The sequence below is a fragment of the Sarcophilus harrisii genome, chromosome 1, assembly GCF_902635505.1.
Source record: "Sarcophilus harrisii chromosome 1, mSarHar1.11, whole genome shotgun sequence".
NCBI classification, from domain to species: Eukaryota; Metazoa; Chordata; class Mammalia; order Dasyuromorphia; family Dasyuridae; genus Sarcophilus; species Sarcophilus harrisii.
Genome location: NC_045426.1, coordinates 364,863,455 through 364,886,627, shown reverse-complemented (window position 1 = coordinate 364,886,627; position 23,173 = coordinate 364,863,455). Strand labels below are relative to the sequence as shown.

General features: G+C 33.9%; 1 protein-coding gene across 4 annotated transcripts in view; it reads right to left on the bottom strand.

Annotated features, from left to right (window-relative positions):
- The window catches only part of SMAD2 (SMAD family member 2), a 103,365-nt gene that overhangs the window by 3,378 nt on the left and 76,814 nt on the right, over positions 1-23,173 (bottom strand). For 3 of the 4 annotated variants that reach the window (XM_031945973.1, XM_031945976.1, XM_031945974.1), the window contains 4 exons: positions 15,986-16,039; positions 13,065-13,277; positions 8,141-8,278; positions 7,803-7,947 (listed from right to left, as the gene is read on the bottom strand). In XM_031945973.1, the coding sequence (XP_031801833.1) occupies positions 7,803-7,947; positions 8,141-8,278; positions 13,065-13,277; positions 15,986-16,039 (550 nt within the window). The remainder of the gene's footprint in view (positions 1-7,802; positions 7,948-8,140; positions 8,279-13,064; positions 13,278-15,985; positions 16,040-23,173) is intronic. The other variant, XM_031945975.1, reaches the window with a different exon arrangement.

Below are 23,173 nucleotides of genomic sequence, written 5' to 3'. Positions count from 1 at the left end.
TTACTATAATCACTGACTGATAGCCACTTGATTATTTCATGAACATTTATAGCAGTAAAGACCTCAAATAACTCATTTCACTGACAGTTTTAACTTTAAAAAAATTCTTCATACCAAATTTTTTAAAAAAATCTATTTTTCTGTAACTTCTACTGCTTATCCTAGCGCTACCCTTCAGGGGCGTAGCCTCTTAATTATTTGAAGACAGAAATCATATCCCATCCATACTTTTTCTTACAAGTCCCAGCAAATGCTTCTCATATGACATGATCTTGAGACACCCTCAAAATCCTGGTCACATTTTTTCTCCTTAACAGTCTCATTTATCAATATTGTTCTTAAAATGTGGTACTGAGAACCAAACAAAATCTTCCAAATGTAAGTTCAAATGAAGACTGTTTCCACTTAACAAGACCTTCTGCTTCTTTCTTTAAACAAGCAAAAACAAAAACAATCAACAACAACAAAAACTTCTCAAAAGCTATGCTAACATAGCACCAAATCTGGCAGGTAGATGTCATCCCTAACCGGGAAAAGCTCCAAACATAAACCCAATGTGATTCATTTGTGAACTAACTAGTCAGTCTGGAGAAAATCAGTACCAGGTTGGCTACAGAGGATGATTTTATTTTATACTTTATTTGGGCTGATGGGAGGTGGTGGAAAGATGACTTATACTCTTAGAAACTAGTAGTTAAGTTGTAGGGAATGCTAAATCTGTCTCAGATTGTCTGAACCAAAAATCAGAAAATGTTAATACGCTCAAAAACTTATAAGGTTCCTTGGATGATTTAATCTAATTCCCTTCTTTTTACCAAAGAGGAAATTAAGGCTTAGAAATTGACTTATATAAGGTCAAAGAAACAGAATATAAATTCCACTACTATACTCTGGAACCTGTGATACTCCCCACATATTGAGTCTTTGGAAAATAGCTATCAAGCAATACCTGACAAGTGATTTTTAAAAAAGTCAACATGGGACTCTCAAAATTCTTGATCATATTTAGTTTTCGAAGTGAATGAGAAGAGGGAGATAGGCTTTTTCACAAGGGACAGGAAAATTCTTGTTTTTAAAATATCAGTGTCTATGAAAACAATCCATCTCATTCTTTTCTATTCCTTTCAAAAGTCCTAAGTCTATTCAATTTCAGATGTTCCACAATTTTTATGAATGGAACAACCATCTTCAAATCTATACTTGGCTCCATTGCTATTTGGTTTAGATTTTGAATGCTTTAGATACTCTCAAATTTTTAAATTGAAAAGTATCTTTATTTGCCACCTTTTAGGATAACATACTAAAAATATTGCATGACACACAAAGTTATTAACAGAATTGTGGATATCTTTGTTATTTTTATTCTAAATTTAGGATCAAACCCAATTTAGATGAAACTGATTTCAAATCGATTATCTTCTTTCCTTCATGAGTTCAGTACCTTGATCACACTTTCTCTCCTAAATGCTTTTCTTCATACTAGGGTACTACAACATACAAACTGATAATACCCAATCTCCCAATTACTTAATTTACTCATTTCCAATGATTTCATCCTCTATCCTATCCCAGCTCTAGAGAGATCACTTAGATCTTATCACCTACAAACAGTTCACTTCTATCTTTATAAACTCTTAAACTCTCTATTTCATGACATGTCACTTCTTACTTTGTTTTACAGCTCCAAATTGTGTTCACGATCTGCAATTTCTTAAATACTTAGTTTTTTCCCAGGCCATCACATTTCCACAGGCCACAGGTTCCTTTCCCTATCTTAAGCCCCTGAAAAAAAAAAAAGAGTTCAACCCTACACTGTCCTCTTTTTTTTCCTTGTTCCCTTATCCTATCAAAGCTCAGCTCTGGATTACTCCTACCTTTACTCCTTCAAGTGCCGTTGAATGAAGTTGAAAAAAAACTTTAAAAACTGTGCTGTTTTGGATTCATGTATAATTCATGCTACATAATCTCAACAGGACCCTAATTACTGCTAGGCAATCCCTTTTATGCCCCTAAATGACCATTTCTCTCATCACAGCAGCTCTTCTAAATCTTTTCATTTCTTCTCAAACCTCCTATGGTTCCTCTATCCAACACCTACTCAACTGTAAACCTCGTATCATCATGTCATTGAAAAACTGAGGCTCAACAGGATGATTTCAGAAAGGCCTGGAAAGACTTACACGAATTGATGATGAGTGAAATGAGCAGGACCAGGAGATCATTATATACTTCAACAACAATACTATATGATGACCAGTTCTGATGGACCTGGCCATCCTCAGCAATGAGATCAACCAAATCATTTCCAACGGAGCAGTAATGAAATGAACCAGCTACGCCCAGAGAAAGAACTCTGGGAGATGACTAAAAACCATTACATTGAATTCCCAATCCCTGGTCATCCTGCCATCTTGGGGAGGGGGTGGGGGGTAAGAGGTGAAAAATTGGAACAAGAGGTTTGGCAATTGTTAATGCTGTAAAGTTACTCATACATATAACCTGTAAATAAAAGGCTATTAAATAAAAAAACAAAAAACAAAAAACAAAAAAACCGAGGCTCTTTGTCAGGTTTCCTCTTTTTCCTTCCACTTTACACCTTATATCACCCAGATACTTTCTGCCACTATTTTTTGCCTTCACTTATCTCATATGATGAAATGGCTCTTTCCTTGCCAAAGTCAATCCCCACCAACTCAAAATCCTTGAATCCATTCTATGGTGTTTCTTCCAACAGACTGAATACTATTGTTATCCCCATTCTCTCACTTATCTTCTGGCTACTTTTCTTTAAAATTACAGATATAATAGTTGTTTATGCTATTGTAGATAAAAATTAAGATTGATATTTTAACTAGCTTGATGTAAATTTTTTAAGTTTGAGATTACATAGGTATAACTTTTTAAAAATATTGTTTTTAATTTATGGAATAAAACATAAAACAACACTAATCTTCTGACTACTTTCTTACTGCCTATAAGTACACGTCTTCTTATCCTCAAAAAAATTCTCTCTATCTATTCTTCTCTGTTAGCTATTGATCCAGTATCTCTCCTTTCTTCTAAGGCTAAACTACCTGAGAAGAGCTTCTATAATAGGTGCCGCCACTTTTTTCCCCCCACTCTCCTCTTAATTCTCTATAATCTGTCTTTAATTTCATCATTCTATAGAAACTACTCTAAAAGTTATTAAGAGTCTCTTATGTGACAAATCTAATAGTCTTTTCTTAATGCACATCCTTCTTCTTTTTTTTTTTTTAAAAGAAAAATGGCATTTATTTCAAACCATATGAAGCACAGTACTATGCTTATACTCATATTATTCTTTCTTGAAATTAATTGATTTGGCAAGAAGGTAGTGCTTTTTAAGCACTATAATTTTTTTTTTTTTTAAGGTTCCAACATCACTCTTTTTTTTTTTTTTTTTTTTTTTTTATTTAATAGCCTTTAATTTACAGGATATATACATGGGTAACTTTACAGCATTAACAATTGCCAAACCTCTTGTTCCAATTTTTCACCTCTTACCCCCCCACCCCCTCCCCTAGATGGCAGGATGACCAGTAGATGTTAAATATATTAAAATATAAATTAGATACACAATAAGTATACATGACCAAAACGTTATTTTGCTGTACAAAAAGAATCAGACTCTGAAATATTGTACAATTAGCTTGTGAAGGAAATCAAAAATGCAGGTGTGCATAAATATAGGGATTGGGAATTCAATGTAATGGTTTTTAGTCATCTCCCAGAGTTCTTTTTCTGGGCATAGCTAGTTCAGTTCATTACTGCTCCATTAGAAATGATTTGGTTGATCTCGTTGCTGAGGATGGCCAGGTCCATCAGAACTGGTCATCATATAGTATTGTTGTTGAAGTATATAATGATCTCCTGGTCCTGCTCATTTCACTCAGCATCAGTTCGTGTAAGTCTCTCCAGGCCTTTCTGAAATCATCCTGTTGGTCATTTCTTACAGAACAGTAATATTCCATAATATTCATATACCACAATTTATTCAGCCATTCTCCAACTGATGGACATCCATTCAGTTTCCAGTTTCTAGCCACTACAAAAAGGGCTGCCACAAACATTCGAATGCACATCCTTCTTGACATCAACAACTTTTTGACACTGTTGATGATACTCTCTTTTCTCTCGATTTTTATGACACTGCTTTTATTGTCTGACCATTCCTTCTAATTCTACTAATTACTATGAGAGTTTGATCCTGGACCCTCAGCTCTCCTCTTTATGCACTATGTTGCTTGGTAACTTAGTTCCCATGGATTCAATTTTCATTTTCATGCTAATATATCAAATCTACTACTGAAAGTATTCGTAACAAACTATTTATACACCTGAATTTACTTTTAAAACCAAATAACTAAATTAGAGGAACATAGGATAGTTTACCTCTCAGACCTGTGGAAGGGGAAGGTCTTTATGACCAAAGCAGAACTAGAGATCATTACTGATCACAAAATAGAAAATTTCGATTATACCAAACTGAAAAGTTTTTGTACAAACAAAACTAATGCAGACAAGATTAGAAGGGAAGCAATAAACTGGGAAAATATTTTTACAGTCAAAGGTTCTGATAAAGGCCTCATTTCCAAAATATATAGAGAATTAACTCTAATTTATAAAAAATCAAGCCATTCTCCAATTGAAAAATGGTCAAAGGATATGAACAGACAATTCTCAGATGAAGAAATTGAAACTATTTCTAGTCATATGAAAAGATGCTCCAAGTCATTATTAATCAGAGAAATGCAAATTAAGACAACTCTAAGATACCACTACACACCTGTCAGATTGGCTAAGATGACAGGAAAAAATAATGATGATTGTTGGAGGGGATGCGGGAAAACTGGGACATTGATGCATTGTTGGTGGAGTTGTGAACGAATCCAACCATTTTGGAGAGTAGTTTGGAACTATGCTCAAAAAGTTATCAAACTGTGCATACCCTTTGATCCAGCAGTGTTACTACTGGGATTATATCCCAAAGAGATTATAAAGAAGGGAAAGGGACCTGTATGTGCACGAATGTTTGTGGCAGCCCTTTTTGTAGTGGCTAGAAACTGGAAACTGAATGGATGTCCATCAGTTGGAGAATGGCTGAATAAATTGTGGTATATGAAAATTATGGAATATTACTGTTCTGTAAGAAATGACCAACAGGATGATTTCAGAAAGGCCTGGAGAGACTTACACGAACTGATGCTGAGTGAAATGAGCAGGACCAGGAGATCATTATATACTTCTACAACAATACTAGATGATGACCAGTTCTGATGGATCAGGCCATCCTCAGCAACGAGATCAACCAAATCATTTCTAATGGAGCAGTAATGAACTGAACTAGCTATACCCAGAAAAAGAACTCTGGGAGATGACTAAAAACCATTACATTGAATTCCCAGTCCCTATATTTATTGCACACCTGCATTTTTGATTTCCTTCACAAGCTAATTGTACAATAATTCAGAGTCTGATTCTTTTTGTACAGCAAAATAATGTTTTGGTCATGTATACTTATTGTGTATCTAAGTTATATTTTAATATATTTAACATCTACTGGTCATCCTGACATTTAGGGGAGGGGGTGTGGGGGGGTAAGAGGTGAAAAATTGGAACAAGAGGTTTGGCAATTGTTAATGCTGTAAAGTTACCCATGTATATATCCTGTAAATAAAAGGCTATTAAATAAAATAAATAAAAAAAAAAAAAAAAAAAAAAACCAAATAACTGAATATCAGAGTAAGATGATGAAAATCAGAGATTTTTCCTTCCCTACATGAAATATGTAGCAATTTTTACCATATAAACATATTTGCTGCACTAACATGTGCAGCTTTTCTCCACATGAATGTCAAACTAGTCCATCCATATTTGTATCTTTCAGCTATTAACTCATAAACTTCTTAACAATGTTCCCCTCCCCGCAAAAAGAGGCATTACTTTAGGGAGAACAATTTTTCATTTCATTTTAAAGTTTACACAGCTCTATAAGAAATGCTAAATATGTTTACAGCTATAAATTTCACAAAGGAAACAATTACAAGAAAGTAGAAATAAAGCTAAGTCAAAAAATAGGTTTTACCAGCATTTTTACTTTACTAAATCAAGAAGCCATGATTTTTGCCAATGATAGTACTATTTTTGGAAGAGACCTCAAACCCTTTCTTCTTGATAGATATTTAGGAGCTCGTGTATCTAATAAAGCCAAAGATCCACCAAGCCATTTCTAACTTACTCCTGGTCCTTGGATAAAAAACAGACACACACACACACACACACACACACACAGTCCCATTGCTGAGTTTGTACTTGAAGCCTCTCTAGTTTTGCAGGATATGCTTTAACTTGTGTGTCCTCCTTGCATAGCCTTGGAGAACAAGACATAAGAATATACTCTGCTGGTGATTTCTCAACAGAGGGTATATGAAATTGGAACACAATTAAAAACCCTCAGAATAATTTTCACATTCCTAGAATACAAACTATCAGAAAGACTTTATTCACAAATACCAAACCAAAATAATAATATATAAAAAAGTCTCACTACTGTAATTTGTAATAATTATTCAGAGTAGGTTAAAAAAAAGGGGGGAAATTATTTTCTCACACCAGAATTCTACTCAATCAATTCCTTTAGAACTCTATTGTATAAGAGTATAGGCTTGCAGCAAGGTAGGAAGGGAATGGGATATGGGAAATGGGGAGGGTTTAAAAGTGGAGAACATACTGGAGGAGGGAATGGTCGGGTCAGTAGCAAAATACTTTTGAGGAAAGACAGAGTGAAAGGTGAGAGAAAATAAAATGGGGAGGGGGAGGAAATGCAGTTAGCAACAGTAACTATAAAAAGAATTTTGAAGCAAATTTCTTTGATAAGGCCTTATTTCTCAAAAATAGAGGGAACTAAAAAAAAAAAGAACCACATCCCAATTGATCAAATGATCAAAAGAGGTAATCTATATCCAAAGGGCAATAAATTCATGCACATCCTTTGACATAACAATACCACTAATAGATATGAATACCAAGAGATTAAAAGAAAAAAAAAAGGAAAAGGAACTATATGTATGAAATAGCAGCTCTCTTTTTAGGGCAAAAATTTGGAAACCAAGGGGATACTCAACAATTAGGAAATGGCTAAATAAATTGTGATATGTGATTGTTATGGAATATTATTTTTTCTACAGGAAATGATGAGCAGGATGCTCTCAAAAAAAAAAAAAAAAATCTGGAAAGTCCTCCTTGAATTTAAGCAAAGTGAAATGTATTATATATAAAGTAACAGCAATATTCCAGGATGGCCAGTTGTAAATGAAGGATTTAAGATGAAAAATCCTGTCTATATCCAGAGAAAGAACTGATTGTATCAATAAAGATTGAAGCTCTCTCTCTCACTTTATTTTTCTTGAGTTTTTTTTTTTTTTTTTTTAAATTAGGGTGGGAGATGTATGTTTTCTTTCCCAAAAAGACTTCTATAAAAAGATTTTGCACAATTTCACATATGGTTTCTCAATGGAGGCTGGAAGTGGGAATAAGGGAGAATCTCAAACTCAAAAGTTTTAAAAACAAATGTAAAAAAATTTGTTTTGAATATAACTGGGGAAAACGTTGGATAATTTTTTTAAAAAGAGAATTCTATTACTGCATGCCAGGAAACCTTTCAATAATGGATTACGAGCTACCTCTTTTGAGTTTAAACAGATACAAAAGAAATGAGGAAGTAGAAAAAATAAGATATTATTTAAACACTGAGACTAATAAAGAAAATGATTATTTCATACCTGTATTCTGCTCCCCAACCTTTAACAAAACTCATTCTTATGGTGCACATTCTAGTTAACTGGTACACGGCTTCAAAACCCTGATTCACAGATTGAGCCAAAAGAGCAGCAAACTCCTGGTTATTGAAGATCTTTAGATTACAGCCTATCATGAAACAAATTAAAATAAACTCTGTAAAAAGATGGTCAATTACCTACAGTCAACATTTCTTAGAAGAATTCAAAGATGCCAAAGATTTCAGAATAATCATGGTGTACAAATAATCTAAGTTTGTAGTTAGGAATAAGAGCAAAAGAGATTAACTTGCTTTATAGTATTGGAGGGCATATAATCTTACCTGGTGGAATTTTACACACTGTTGCGGGATGCCAGCCATATCTCTGATTACAATTTGGACTCTGGACAAAGATTGCACTATCACTTAGGCACTCAGCAAAAACTTCTCCACCAATATAATACAAGCGTACTCCTCTTCCTAAAACAAAATTTAAAATTAGTTGTACTTCTTCATATCCTATTGTGAACTTAATAAAGTTTACAGTATGAAGGTATTTTCTTGCCATTTTTGACACTGAGAGGGATACACTACAACTTTTTGTTTCTTTTAGTTATAGAAAGGCAGTTAATCAACCATCAATTTTATTTGCTAACACTAAAAAATAAGGAAGGTACATAATTTAGAGAATTGATTTAATAAGTAGTATATGGAAAAAAGTACATTTTCTGATTCCTGAACTCACATTTCTATAATGCTTTAAGGCACAACTCAAACAGTACTTATTAAGTATCTACCATATGTAACATGCTAAATAATGAGAAGCAGCATAGGGTGGTAGATAAGAGTCTGTCAAACTTGGGTTTGAGGCCTATTTCTGACACGGTCCCTCAATGTTTCAGGAAACTCAAAGACTCAATCTTAAATTACAGTGCTGATTTGCACTGATTAAAGGGGGATTCTTAAACTGGTAAAATAAAAGGTATAGTTATCTCCCTCACCCCCAAATATTTAACATATTGTTAAAGACAAAAATAAAAACATCTTACCCCCAAGGAGCTTATATTCTACTAGGGAAAAAGAAAGAAAAAAGATATAGAAATAAGTAAATTCAAGAAAATTTGAAGATGGAGAGACAAGGATGACTATCAAGACTGTTGGGAGCAGGCAGGACCTAAGCTGTATCTTAAAGGACAATGAAGATTTAGAAAGGAAGAGTTAAGAACCAGACCCAGTTCTCTGGATTCCAGAACTCTTTGATATATAGAAAGCCATCAACTGTAATTCTTCCAATAAGATGGAAATCCACTAGGGCTTATTATCTGTCCTCTCCTTGTGCTCTCTAAATCTTACAGATGTTGCCTTTGTTCTGTTGCAGCACCATGATAATCCATTGACCTGCTTATTTTTCAGACCTAAATATAAACTCTCAAAACCAGGGCCATGAGTGCAGTCCTTATATCCAAAGGACCATCCAAAGGTGCCCTTTCCATCTATCCTGCAGCTGAGCTGTCTCCTCAAATGGGGACTCCTTGAGTAGGAAATGTCTTGCTTCCTATTTGTATCCCCATGTTATTTGTCATATAGTAAGCATTTAATCCCTTTTCATTTATTCGCCCATCCAGAGTGGACAGCTTATAAAACTAGAGATGTGTAGGAAATGGAACAACAGATTCAAATTATTTAGACAAATGTGGCTGGAATGTGGACTAGGTAAAGCAGCAATAATGTGAACTAAGACTGGAAAAGTACATGACACTCAGATGGTAGAGAACCTTAAATAACAAGTTGAAGACCTTACATTTTATTCTACAAGAGATAAAGACTGAAAAGAAACAACATGATCATAGAATCCCAGCTGGATGGGCCTCTAAAATTATCAGGTACAACCTTTAGGTGAATAAGAAGTCTCTCCACAACATACTTGACAAATAATCATTTCACCTTTGTTTTTAAGACTTCGTGAAGAACCCATTTCTTTCAAAGTCAGTACATTCCATTACTAGATAACTCATGCATGCTATCTTACCTCAATCAGGGCATAACATGAAGGTAAAAACAGTTTTTGCATTTGTGTCCACAGAGCTTAACACAGCATCTGGCACAGAGTACTGGTTTAACAAATGCTTGCTATATCAAGATTAAATTTACTTCTATACAGCTTCCAAAGAAAGAAAAGAAAGTCATCTAGCTCAGGCTCTTATGGTCATCTCCAGTCTATCCTATCTCAGGTCTACCCTATTCTATATTTGGTCACTGGACCCAGATGGTTCTAGAGAATAAAGTGAGAATGGTGACATTGCACAGTCAACCCAATCAACCCAATTCACCTGCATGCCATGGCATCACCTCCTTATGTCATGGTCCTCTTTGAGAACAATGATGAAGGTCACCATCAAGGTGGCAACAACACAGCAAGATGGCACCATGTCGGGAAACACTCTACTGTCCTACCATCATCAATGGAGCTATTCCCATTTCCTGACTTTTTCATTATGATAAGGATATTTTCACACCTTCTCCCGATGCTAATAATCCCAGCATGCCTAAGAGTAAACCATACCATCTTCCAACCCGCTGCTATCTAGTCTTATAACCATCACCCATTTTTTTCAACTCTTTCTACTTCCTTCAATTGTGCTTTGGTAAATTCCTATTTTATAATAAACATAATTTTCTTCACTTTGAAATCTCTTTCATGCTCATCCAATCTTGGGGTATTCATAGAAACTTCCCTTCTATGCTTTAATTCATGGCATCATGGCCATAGATCAGAAGACTGCTTGTTCCCCACTACTACTTCCAGTGTGTTCCTCTATGGCTATTACTCAGCAAGCTCTAGGTTCACTCTATTCAAAATTATCACTGAATCCTGTACCTGTAACTATTATCTTCCTTCCTTTCTCATGACATTTAGTACCTCAAGTCAGGACTATTGTTTCTCCCTACCCCAATATGTTTCATTCCATTGCCAAACTGATTTTTCCTGATAAGATACTAACATAATATTCCTACTCAATAAACTCAGGCTGATTCCCTATTACCTATAGAGTCAAATATAACATTCTCTGCTTGGCATTTTAAAACCTTTATAACCTGGCCCCTTCCAACCTTTCTAATCTCCTTATATGGTACTGTCTTTGATCTAGCTACACATGACATCTTACCTCCTATGTACCCCCTTCAGTGGCTGTCCCTGCATCCCTAGATTTTTTCCTTCCCTCCTTCTGCCTTTTAGAATTCTTTGTAAGATTCATCTCAAATCATGCCTTCTAAAAGATGACCTATTCCTGATTCCTTCCCCACTTCATTTTTCTCTTTAAGCTCTGCTTACAACTTTTAAGACTCTACTATCATATCTTAATTTTCTTCTCATCTTTTATCTTCCATTTGCACCTGGAAAGCCCTCAACTTGGGACTATTCCTCCACTTCTATGGTTTTCTTCTCTCATTGGTGAGTTCCACCTCAATTTTAAGAAAGGGTATAATTTGGTCATTTTTTATTGCCTTTTGGGTTTTGCTTCTAACAATCATTTCAAACTATATCCCCCTGCTTCCCCATTCCCATCTACCAATCATTTTAGTTCCTTTTTGTGTAAGTTCCTTGAGGGCAGAAACGCTTTTATTTATATATTCAGTGCTTACTACAGTCACTAAAACATAATAATCAGTATTTAATTAATGTTTGTGCTGCATTAAGCAACCTTCCTTCCTATATCTTTCTCCTCCCTGTTCTAAGGCAAACTGTTAGAAAAAAGATGCGTAAACTCATTTTCTCCACTACCTCTTATTCTTTTCTCAACTCTGCAATCTGGCTTACGGCTTCATCACTGAATTTTAACTGCTCTCTGTACCAATGATTTCTTAAGTGATGAGCTATTACCAGTGCAACCTTCAGTTAAGTCACAATCTCTGTCTGTTTTCTCAATTATTCCCCATTCCTTAAATCGGAAATAATAGCACCCACTCCCCAGCCTTGTTGTGACAATAAAATGAGATAGTATTTATAAAGCACTCAGCACAAAGCCTGACAAATAGTAGGCACTTAATAATTACTTGTTCTCCTCCTTCCCCTTTCAAAATTTGAACTTTTCTCGAGCCCCATACTTCTCAACATATCTGTAACGTTTAACAATGCTGTTAACTCTCTCCTGAATATTCTCTCCTCTAGATTTTTATGACATCCCTGTCTTTCTAAAAAATAGGTAAAAAATGATCTTACTGGTTATTTTAAATATTCATTTAAAAATATTTTGAGTTCTAAATTCTCTTCTGCCCACACCTCTTCACCAAAATTTAAAGAGAGTAACTTTTAAATTGGTTTCTTGAATCCAGTCCCACATCCTCCCCTCCTTCGATCCATTCTTCAAGTATTTTGACTTTATGTCACTCTCCAATACCAGAAATTTCAATGGCTCTCAGGAACATCTAGGGTAAAATTCAGACTTCTCTGTTTGTCAATGAAAACCCTTTAATCTAAACACCAATCCTTCTAGATCTATTCCACACCAATCTTTCTTAGGTACTCTTCATTCCAGTCTAATTGGCCTTCTCACTGTTTTCCACATATGCCATCTCAGCTCCTCTATTCATGCCTTTGCAGAGGCTGATATAGTCTGTCCTTGAAGTATGTAATGTTTTCCCTTTTTGCCTCCTCTGGCTAGAATGCTTAGCTCAAGTGACATTTGTCACAAAAGACCTTTTCTGATCTCCCCATTTATCCATAATTTATTTTCATTTACATAGTTGTGTGTGTGTGTGTGTGGTTTGATCTCAGTAAGCTCCTTGAGTTCAAGAATCATTTCTTTTTTTTGACTGAATGTACCTGGCACAGAAGAGAATCATATTATATATTTACAGAACTGAAATGAGTTGAAATCCTTGTAAAGAAAGGGTGTAAACAAGGGATTATCAACCAATCTTTGAGGTTGATTTAAGATTTAATCCAAGTCCTCCACAAAGGAGGACAAAAGTTAGCTAGATTTGGAAATGGTAACAAATAGATATCTAGTTGTGCCTAGTATCCAAAAAAACCCAAGAAAATTAATTGACTGTTTTCTTATACTCTTTCTGTAATAGCACACTGTCGCACATTTTCATTACCAATGCACAAGAATAGCTTTAGAAAATGTCATAGAATTTTCTGCTACTGTAACCAGAGTAGCACATGTTATGACTGATAACAACATGGTGACTGACACAAAACACAAATACCCAGTTAAGTCAAGATTCTAGAGGGGAAAAAAAAAATAAAGAAAAGAAATACCTATATGCCGTCTTGTCATTTCCACTGTAGCATTTCGGTTAACATTGGAAAGTAAACCTAAGCAAAATCTCTCTGAATTTGATGGATCTGTAAATCCGTCTACAGTCAGTGAAGGCTGTGATGCATGAAAGGTTTCTCCAACCCTTTGATTTAGCTCATAATATGCTATTGAACACCAAAATGCAGGTTCTGAATAAGTAACTGGCTGCAAATCTACAAAAAGAGAGAGAGAAAACTAATGAATTCTTAAGATAACAATGTGATACAATAGACAACAAGCAAAATTATCTTTACTAATGCTAACACACCAATACTAGTACTATGAGACGAACATCTACCTACAAAATGGTTTTATTTTCTACAAATCAAACCAGAATTTCATTTCATCCAGTCAGTCAATATTAAAACCCCATCTTTTCATTTTGGATCATTTTTCTACTGATAGTTTAAGCCAAAAAACACTTAAAATTGTTCACTTTTAAAACTGCTAAAATTTTTTATATTTTCACTCTAGGAATAACAACAGAAAAAAACACTGGTTTTGTGACAAGATTCTGGTCACACCTTTGCAACTAACTAGCTATATATAGCTCTGGGCAAGTTCACATACTTGCGTACTTGTCCTCATATATAAGGTAAGATAACCACTAAGATCTTTTTCAGTACTAATTTCTATAACTGGTGATCAAATAGTTAATTAACTAGACACATATCCCAATGTCATATTTCTGAATTTTCATTTTAACTATTTGTACCTGTATTATAGGTAAAAAAGTAAAATTAGTGGAGATAATCTCTGGTGAAAAGGATTGGAGAAGCAAAGGGCAGAAAAATCTATTCAGAAAATCAGCTTAAAACTAGAATAAAAATTTTATATCAGTGACAGTTTAAAAGAAATTTTAAAAACTTCTCAGTTCTCACATTCTTTCCTAATTTAACATTTAATTAACACTTACTGAGCTACCTACTTAATCAAAACAGAAAAAGTTACACAAAACCTAGGGATAAAGACACAGGCAGGACTTGTGATTTCACTACTACAGAACCATAACAAAAGAAAATTCCCTCTAGCAATGCAATTCAGCAACTCAAACATTTTAAGTATTCCAGTTTAAATAGAATCTGAAATCAAAAATTTTTGAAGTGCTTCAAGAGGTAATCTAGACTCACAAGAACAATTAATTAATCATTAGCTATGTATAGGTTAAATTTCATATTATGAACTCCCTATTTTTAATATGGTGAAACCTACTTGCATGGCACATAACTGCTAGAAACCATACTCCCAGCAAGAAGCTGACAAGAAACAGTAACTATATAAAAAAGACTCAGAGGGGATGTGGGAAAACCGGGACACTGATACATTATTGGTGGAATTGTGAATACATCCAGCCATTCTGGAGAATGATTTGGAACTATGCTCAAAAAGTTCCAAAGAGATTTTAAAGGAGGGTAAGGAACCTGTATGTGCAAGAATGTTTGTGGCAGCCCTCTTTGTAGTGGCCAGAAACTGGAAACTGAGTAGATGCCCATCAATTGGAGAATGGTTGAATAAATTGTAGTATGTGAACATTATGGAATATTATTGTTTGGTAAGAAATGACCAGCAGGATGATTTCAGAAAGGTCTGGAGAGACTTACACGGACTCATGCTGAGTGAAATGAGCAGGACCAGGAGATCATTCAACAACAATAATATATGATGATCAATTCTGATGGACATGGTCCTCTTCAACAATGAGAGGAACCAAATCAGTTCCAATAGAGCAGTAATGAATTGAACCAGCTACACCCAGGCAAAGAACTCTGGGAGATGACTATGAACCACTACATAGAATTTCCAATCCCTCTATTTTTGTCTACTTACATTTTTTATTTCCTTCACTGGCTAATTGTACACTATTTCAAAGTCTGATTCTTTTTGTACAGCAAAATAACTGTACATATATTGTATTTAACTTATACTTTAACATATTTAACATATATTGGTCAACCTGCCATCTGGGGGAAGGGGTTGGGGTAGGGGGAAGGAAGGGAAAAGTTGGAACAAAAGGTCTTGCAATTGTCAATGATGAAAAATTACCCATGCATATATCTTGTAAATAAAAAGCTATATAAAAAAAAAAAAAACTCATAAAATCAGACTTAGAATTGAGAAGGACCTTAAAGAGTAATCTAATCCAGAACTCTCACTTTACAAATGAGAAAACTGGGGTCTGAGAAGTTAAATGATTTGCTGAGGCAACTAGGTAGCATATTGAATAGAATACTGGTTCTGGAGTCAGAGACCTGAATTCAAATTTGCCCTCAGACAACCAACAAGGTAACCTTGGACAAGTCACTTCATCTGTCTGGTTCAGTTTCATCATCTGTAAAATAGGTATCATAGCACCAATCTTACAGAATCAAGTAAGGAAACATTTATAAAGTGTTTTGTATAGTATTCTTTACACTGTATCATGCTGTCTTACATGGAACCTGTTATTAAAGCAGCATTTTTTCTTCAATAAGACTTTACTTGTATCCCTAAAAAGGCCTTTATATTTAAAACATTTAGATAAAGCTAATTTTAGATAAAGCAAATTTTAAGTTCACGGACTATCTTAAAACAACCTAGCTGTACCTGGCCTTTAAATTTTCCAAGAGTAAGAAAATAGCACCATTTTCCTTCCCATCCAGAAGAATTTAGAATTGTAGTAATACTTCAGATGTCTGTATATCACAAAAATAATGAGCATTTTCCCCAAATCAACTTGAGCATTAGCACACATGAAATAATCACACCTTGAAAGAGAAACTTTGGGTTACATAAATATGTGACAACTGGAAATCTTTAAAAAAAAAAAAAAAAAAAAAAAAAAAAAAAAAAAAAAAAAAAAAGCAAAACAAAACAAAACAACTGATAAAAATTAGCAGCTTACCCAAGCTATGATTAACTGGGGAAAGAGTACTAGGAGAAAGTTCTGCTGGAGATCCTAGAATAATAAGAGAATATTAGATAGTCCAGATTTACCCCATACACAGATATTGCCACTACTCATACCAAGAAAATGATTAAATGAGTTATAATTAATGTCAACAATTTGGAAAACTCCATATAAAATTTCCCATGGGCTTAAGTGCTACTTATTTTAAATAATGCAACTAGTTTTAAAGTTAATATTAATTATTCATCACTTCTTATACATTTATGTGTTATACATTTTCTTTAAAGGAATGACAATCTCAAAGTTTTAACACACAAAACACCAAAAAGATAGATGAGAATGCATATTTTACAAAAAAAAAAAAAAAAAAAAAAAAAAGGCAACAAGGACAACATATGCTGCATATTCAATTTTATACGAAGTGCTACTTCTAGTAGACAGATGTTTTCAGTGACAAGAACAAAAGAAAATCTCAAAAAGGAAAATTTAGACTGATCTTATATAATGGCTAATTGATAATACAGGTAAATTTTGAATTCCAGGTATAGAAAATTTATAAATAAGTCACCTACTAGGCCTATTATTGGAAACTTATAAGGCAAATGCTTAGGAATGACTGTGTAAAGAAAATTAACAAAATTTTTTAGAGAAAACTTGTATATCAGGTAAACATATAGTTTACTTTCCTTCAGTATTTCAAAAAACAGTTTTGTTCTAATAAATGTGTCTATTCTATCAAGCTAAATCAAAGTCCAAGCAAGCTGCCTCATTCAGTGAATTTTGACCATGTTCTGCCACATAATTCCCACAAAACATCTATCCCCAAATGCTGGAAGATCTTCAAGGAATATTCCCATTCATGTATATTAGTATAATAACCAAGCTGTATATCTGTTATTCAACTCTTATTATATGATCAACATACCTTTTTACAAATAACATCTTAATAGGTTTCTCTTATGCTACTTTTCACACAGAGGTTATCAAAAGAAATATACCACTACTTGCAATAAACAAAGTTATTTATCCAATGTGTCAGACACAATATTATGCACTAGGCCACAAAGATAAAAATGACAGTCCCTATTCTGAAAGCTTGTATTCAATAGGAGGAAATAAGTAGACATCTAAGAATATATAAAAAATATATCAAATATGTACAAAAAAATATTTTGAGAGAAACCAGTAGCTAAGGGATGAGGAAATGCTTCATGTAGGAAGTAGCACTTAAATAGAACTTTGAAGGTGGCCGGGATCCTAAAAAGTGGATGTGGGAAGACAGGGGATTCCAAGAATGGGTTTTAAGAAAAAAATAAATTCTGGTTAGGAATGTTTGAAATGTCCAAAAAGCATATCTGTTAAAGAGCATTAGATTCAGGAGAGCATTTATAATTTAGATCTACAATCATCTGGGTAAAGAACATTTTAAACCAAAGTGACTACTGAGGTCACCAAAAGGGAAACGTAGAGGAGCCCAGTATTGAGCCTTAGAGTATACCCACAGTTACAGGGTAGGCCTTAGATGATATTTCATTAAGGCTGAAAAAGAACAAACAGGTAGGAGAGCACAATATGAAAACTTAGAAAACATAGAAAAATTATCTAGGAGAGTGTTGGTCAAGTGTTAAATATTTAGAAAGGCTTAAAAAAGTTAACAGTAAAGGGACGTTAGATTTGAAATTTAAGACAACATTGGTAACTGGAAAAAGCAAATTTAATTAAATAATTAAAAGCAGAGTCAAACTCCAAGTACTTAAGAAGTGGAAGAAAGCAAATAAAGGCAACTTGTTCTAAAGATTTGGCTGTAGAAGGAGAGACTCGGGAGTGAGAGCCTGATAGTATCAAAGTGAGGGGTGAAGAAGGAGGGAGAGAAGAAGGCGGAAGGGAGGAAGAAAAGAGCAGAGCTTGTCTACAGGCAGGAAAGGAATCAGGAGACAAGAGACTGAAAATCAGTAAAAGAAGGGATGAATGACAACAAAAGCTGTTGAAGGGTACAAGTTGAGAGCAAACCTCTGGTATGAGGCCAGGAGTTTGGGGGAGAGGTGTATAGGGAGAGAGAAGAGAAAAGAGGAAAGGAAGAAAGGAGAAAGGAAGGCAGTAGGGAGAGAGATCAATGGATTGAGATATAAAGGAGAGGAGAAAAAGAAAATAGAGGAAAACTTAGTCTATATAGGAAGGTAGGATGGGAGTCCTGAAAAAATAAGCTCTCCAGGGACAGCATCAGCCAAAGCAGAATAAAAGTACCGTATTCACAATGGAATCTCCACAGATTTTTGGGTCCCCTGAAACTTGGATTCTCTAAAGAATAATAATGTTTCAAGATTTGGAAGTAATAATTACAACTAGAAAACATCTTAAAGGAATCACATACTCTTAGTCTAACCTGAGAAGGAAACAGAGGCCCAAGGAGATTTTCTCAATTTTCTAATTTTCTATCTATCTTTCTATCTATTTTCTATCTAATTTTTCTCAATTTTCTCAAATGTGAAATGGTGACGATAATATTCACACTACCTAACTCACCACATTACTTTAAATAATGTACTTTGTAAATCTTTAAAGTACTAAATAAATTAAAGTCATTACTATTAGTATTTATTAAAAATTTGTATGTGTTGTCAAGGGGAAGGGGTACTCCAAAGAATTTGCCCTAAATATCTACAAAGAAATGAACTGGCAGGTGAAAATGGTTCAATTATGGAGCACATTATGACACAAAGTCAGATGAACAATCTACAGGATTTTTCTACCAGTATATGTATGCATACACACATACATACATGCATAGTATATTTAGACGAGATGAATCCATTATTAAACAGAAAGAATGGACTGGCCTGACCTTAAAATTAAAATTCCTTTAAAGACAACATATTCTACTGGAAATGAAGACCTATCTTTTGAATATCATATTCTACTGATTGTTATATAACTGTATCATGGAAAATCACATCCTTTGAAGAATTAAAAATAAATGCCATGTAGAGGACAATGAAGAAGTATACTGTGGGTGTGAAAAGATTGAAGTATATAATAAATAAATTACTTTAAAGGATAAGTAGCATAAAGGATGGGGCAGGTAGGTAAGTGATGAACTGGATAGAGTACCAAGTCTGTGTCAGGAAGATCTCATCTAACCTCAGATACTTGCTACCTGTATGATCCTAGCCCTTATTTGCCTCAGTTTCTCATCTGTGAAATGGGGACACACTGGAGAAGGAAACAGAAAACCATTCCAACATCTTTGCCAAGAAAAGACACAGATGCCAAGACATAGAGTCAAACACAATGACACAACAAGAGTAAATCAGGATGCTATCAGGGAAATATGAAAGTGGAAAAAATGGGTTGGTGCTATGGTGACAAAGATAGATTAAAAAGTGGACAAATACTATACTGGTATATTTTCATGGTGTTAGGACCCTAGTATACATCTAATGTACACTGTGACAACTTTTTGTTGGATATGGGCAAAACTTACCTAAGGAAGACAAGCAAAAATGGGTTGTGATTTCCATCTTGGATATAAAACAGATAACATACAATTCTATCTGATTGTGAGGATGAAGATACCCATATTTATTAACAAATTACAATATTTCAATAAAATTAATTTAGAATTAAGTTGTTAAACTATCAGGTTATGAACCAGGAATTAGCCAGTATAATACAAAATTGTCTTTAAATGATAAAAGTCTTTTAAATAAGCAAATTCAAGAATTTGGAAATTAAGTTAAATTTATTCTTCCCTTACAAGTCACCCCACATAGAAATTCCTTTGTGTCAGATTTTCAGTGACTTTGGGAGCACAACCCACCCTAATGTTCAAACTGCTCGATCCTCAGGAATATACATCTATATATGAGATGTATAAGCTCTTCCTAAAATACTTCAGTAATCACTGAATACTACCCAAAGGAACTACTTAAAAATTTTAATCTTACAAATATGAAGAAAAAGATATAGCCAAGAAACTTTCTAAATCCATAAAAAGGAAATCACAAGGGAGATGAGGGAGATCAATGAGGGAGAAAGGGAAGGGAGAGAGAAAAAAAAAAGTGAGAAAGATGAAGATGGGAGTCCCTTCCAGGTATAAAACTTGTAGATTAAGAGAATTCACTTTGATCAAAATAAAGTAAGCTACAAAACAAATGTCTGATTTAATAATTAATAACGATTAGAGTAAAATTTTAACTCAATATATTTTGAAAGAATTGAGATATTAAACTAAACCTGGGGTATAGTGGAATTAATAATGGATTTGGAGTTAAGTTCCAGCTAGTCTCAGATAAAATTCTCTTTCATTTAAATTCTAAAATCTATCTCTTTATAATCTATTGCAATTGGAAATTAATTTAAATCACTTTACAAGAAAACAATTCAAATTTTTCTGCAAAAATATAATTTTCATTATTAAATCTATAAGATAATTTACATATTTTATATGTATTCCTTTAGTCTTACCTAAAGTGGCTACAAAAAACAGAGCCAGTAAACAATGCTCTTTCTATCTACCATGTTGCATTGCCTTCCCAAGCTCACTACCAAAAGCTTGGGCCTAGATTATGGTGAGCCAAATGATGGTTACTTTAGTCTGTAGAGAATACTACTATATGTGTTTCTGTTTCTCTTATCTCTCTGTGTATCTACCCTGCCCCCCCCCCCAAAATTGGCCTTACTGTACATATTAAAAAAATAAAAAGGATGTAAACTGTCCAAACTACAATATGCAACCTGAAGATGCAGTCTATTATGTCGATCCATGTTATTATTTTTTTAACAATAGCTTTTTATTATTCAAAATATATGCAAAAATAGTTTTCAACATGCACCCTCACAAAACCTTGTTGTTAAATCCATTTTAAAGCAATAAATTATTTTTATTATTTCACCCAATATCATACTTTTAAAAAGTGCTTTGTTGTTGACAAAATTGAAGCACATAAGAGTCTGTGAGCACTTCTAATTAAATATATTAACAATATATATTTAAACTAACACAAAATATTTTAATGAGGGAAAAAAAAGACCAGGTATCACCTTCAATACTTATGTAATTATTTACTTCTCAATCTAAATTTCAGTTCTATTAGTACAGAAATAAAATTTTATGTAATGATGGCACAGACTTTATCTTCCTCTCTCAGCTTACTATAAAATTCTACAATGGGTTTATCGGCATTAGGTAATTGTTAGTTTATGAAAGCTTACTCTTTGCTAGCAAACTTTACTGTTTTGTTTTAAATCTGTGATTAAAGACAGATTTTATACGTTAATGATAGAATACTGTAAGGAACACTGAAATCTGTATTTAAACTCCATTTTGCTAGCAATGAGCACTCATTCACAATTTCTTTTTATTTTCTACCCACTCCTTGTGTCTCAGTAAATAGTATACATTTACTGAAGAAAACAGCACAGTAAGATATAGAGGCAATATCATGTATAAAGCATCCAGTCGTCTCCAGGATAAAAGAGTTCTACTAGAATTTATTAAAAGTTTTATTTTTATTTACTCTATCTCCAACAGATGTTAAAAAAATTTTTTTTAAATCTTATTTTAGTACAAAAGTGAACCAGTTTCCAAAAATGATAATTCTGAGTTAAATAAGTAATGTTTATTTTATATTCCTTTAATCTTACCCAAAGAGGCTAGAAAAAGCAGAATGAGTCAAATGCAATGCTCTTTCTATACCATGTTGCCTCTCTTTCCAGAGATCATAAAGCTTATGGCCTGGTTTAAAGAAAGCCAACTGATGATAACTAAGGTCTGTAGAGACACTGCTGTGTGTGTGTGTGTGTGTGTTTGACTCTATAACCAAAAAGGATGAAACCTGTCCAAACTACAATATGCAAGCTGGAGAGGCAGCCTACTATGTTAATCCACGTATATCAGAAATCTAAGGAATCTTTTGAGTTATCTTATCTTAGATTCTGCTGAAGATTCATGATCTCAAACTTCACTATAACCAAAGCCCATCTATTTTTTAAAAATATGAATCATCTAATTTTTAAAAATGTCAATTGTTCTAGCAAAGTAAAATGAACCCTTAGAGATTCTCTAAGGCTAATAAATGAAGGTTATACAAGATTGAATGATAGATACAATCAGTGATAACCTTCTTCAAGAATTCTAAGTAGTGGTATCAAATGTGACATCAAGAAGACCTAGGAGATCTCTCAAAATGTCAGATAAGTGTCATGGCAGCAGCCCTAAGTTTACATAAAAAAAAAGACTTGTTATCAGGTACTTTTTGTTTGTAGATGACATAGTGCCGAATATGCATTGAGCCCCAGAACGCTAGAGGACCTCTCTAACTCAGTAAGATTTTTGATCATTCAAAAAAGACTAGTTTCATCAATCCAGGGCGGGGGGGGCGAGTGGTAAATAGTTGGAGAGGACAGAATAAATGAACTATACTTTAGTTCAGATTATGATATATGATTTGATGAAAAGTCCACTGAATAAATCTCTTAATATATATGTTTTGAACCAGGCATTAGACACAGAAATAAAATGAGACTGGGTCACATTTGGAAAATTATAATGTATTTTCAAAAATGCTCCAGGTGCTTCGTGATACAAAACCTCACTTTTTTTTTTTTTTTTAACATTAATATTCCAGTGGTAGAAGGCTGATTAAGATTTGTGCTCCTTAAGGCCAGAAAGACCTAGATTCAACTCCTACCACTAACACAACTTATCTGCCCAGTCATACAACCAATTAATATTTTATTCTAGACAACTTGCTATAATTATAAGCAGCAAAGGAGGTACCCATATGCATTTATAATTAGTGTTTTCTTACCTATGAGTCCCCTACAATGATTAGCTCACAGGTTCATTCTTTATCCCTCTCTTTATCTTTTAAAAAATGCTATATATCATTGCAAACTCTTGGAAAGACAAGATCTCAGAAAAACAAAAAAGGAAATGGGTCTGTCTTGTCGTTGAATGAGGGTAAGAAAATCAAGGTAGACAGCCTAAGTATTGCATCTGAATTCACAAATTAAAATTATCATCTGAAAAGTTATAACTTGTTTAAGAAGGACTTATAGAAAGCCATGAACAAAACCTCCACAAGATAAAAGGCTAGATTTGTTATGATCTTCCTTGGTATACATCAATGAAATTGTACAGTCAACAAAGCATTCTCTTATCTCCATGGCTGCAAATTATGG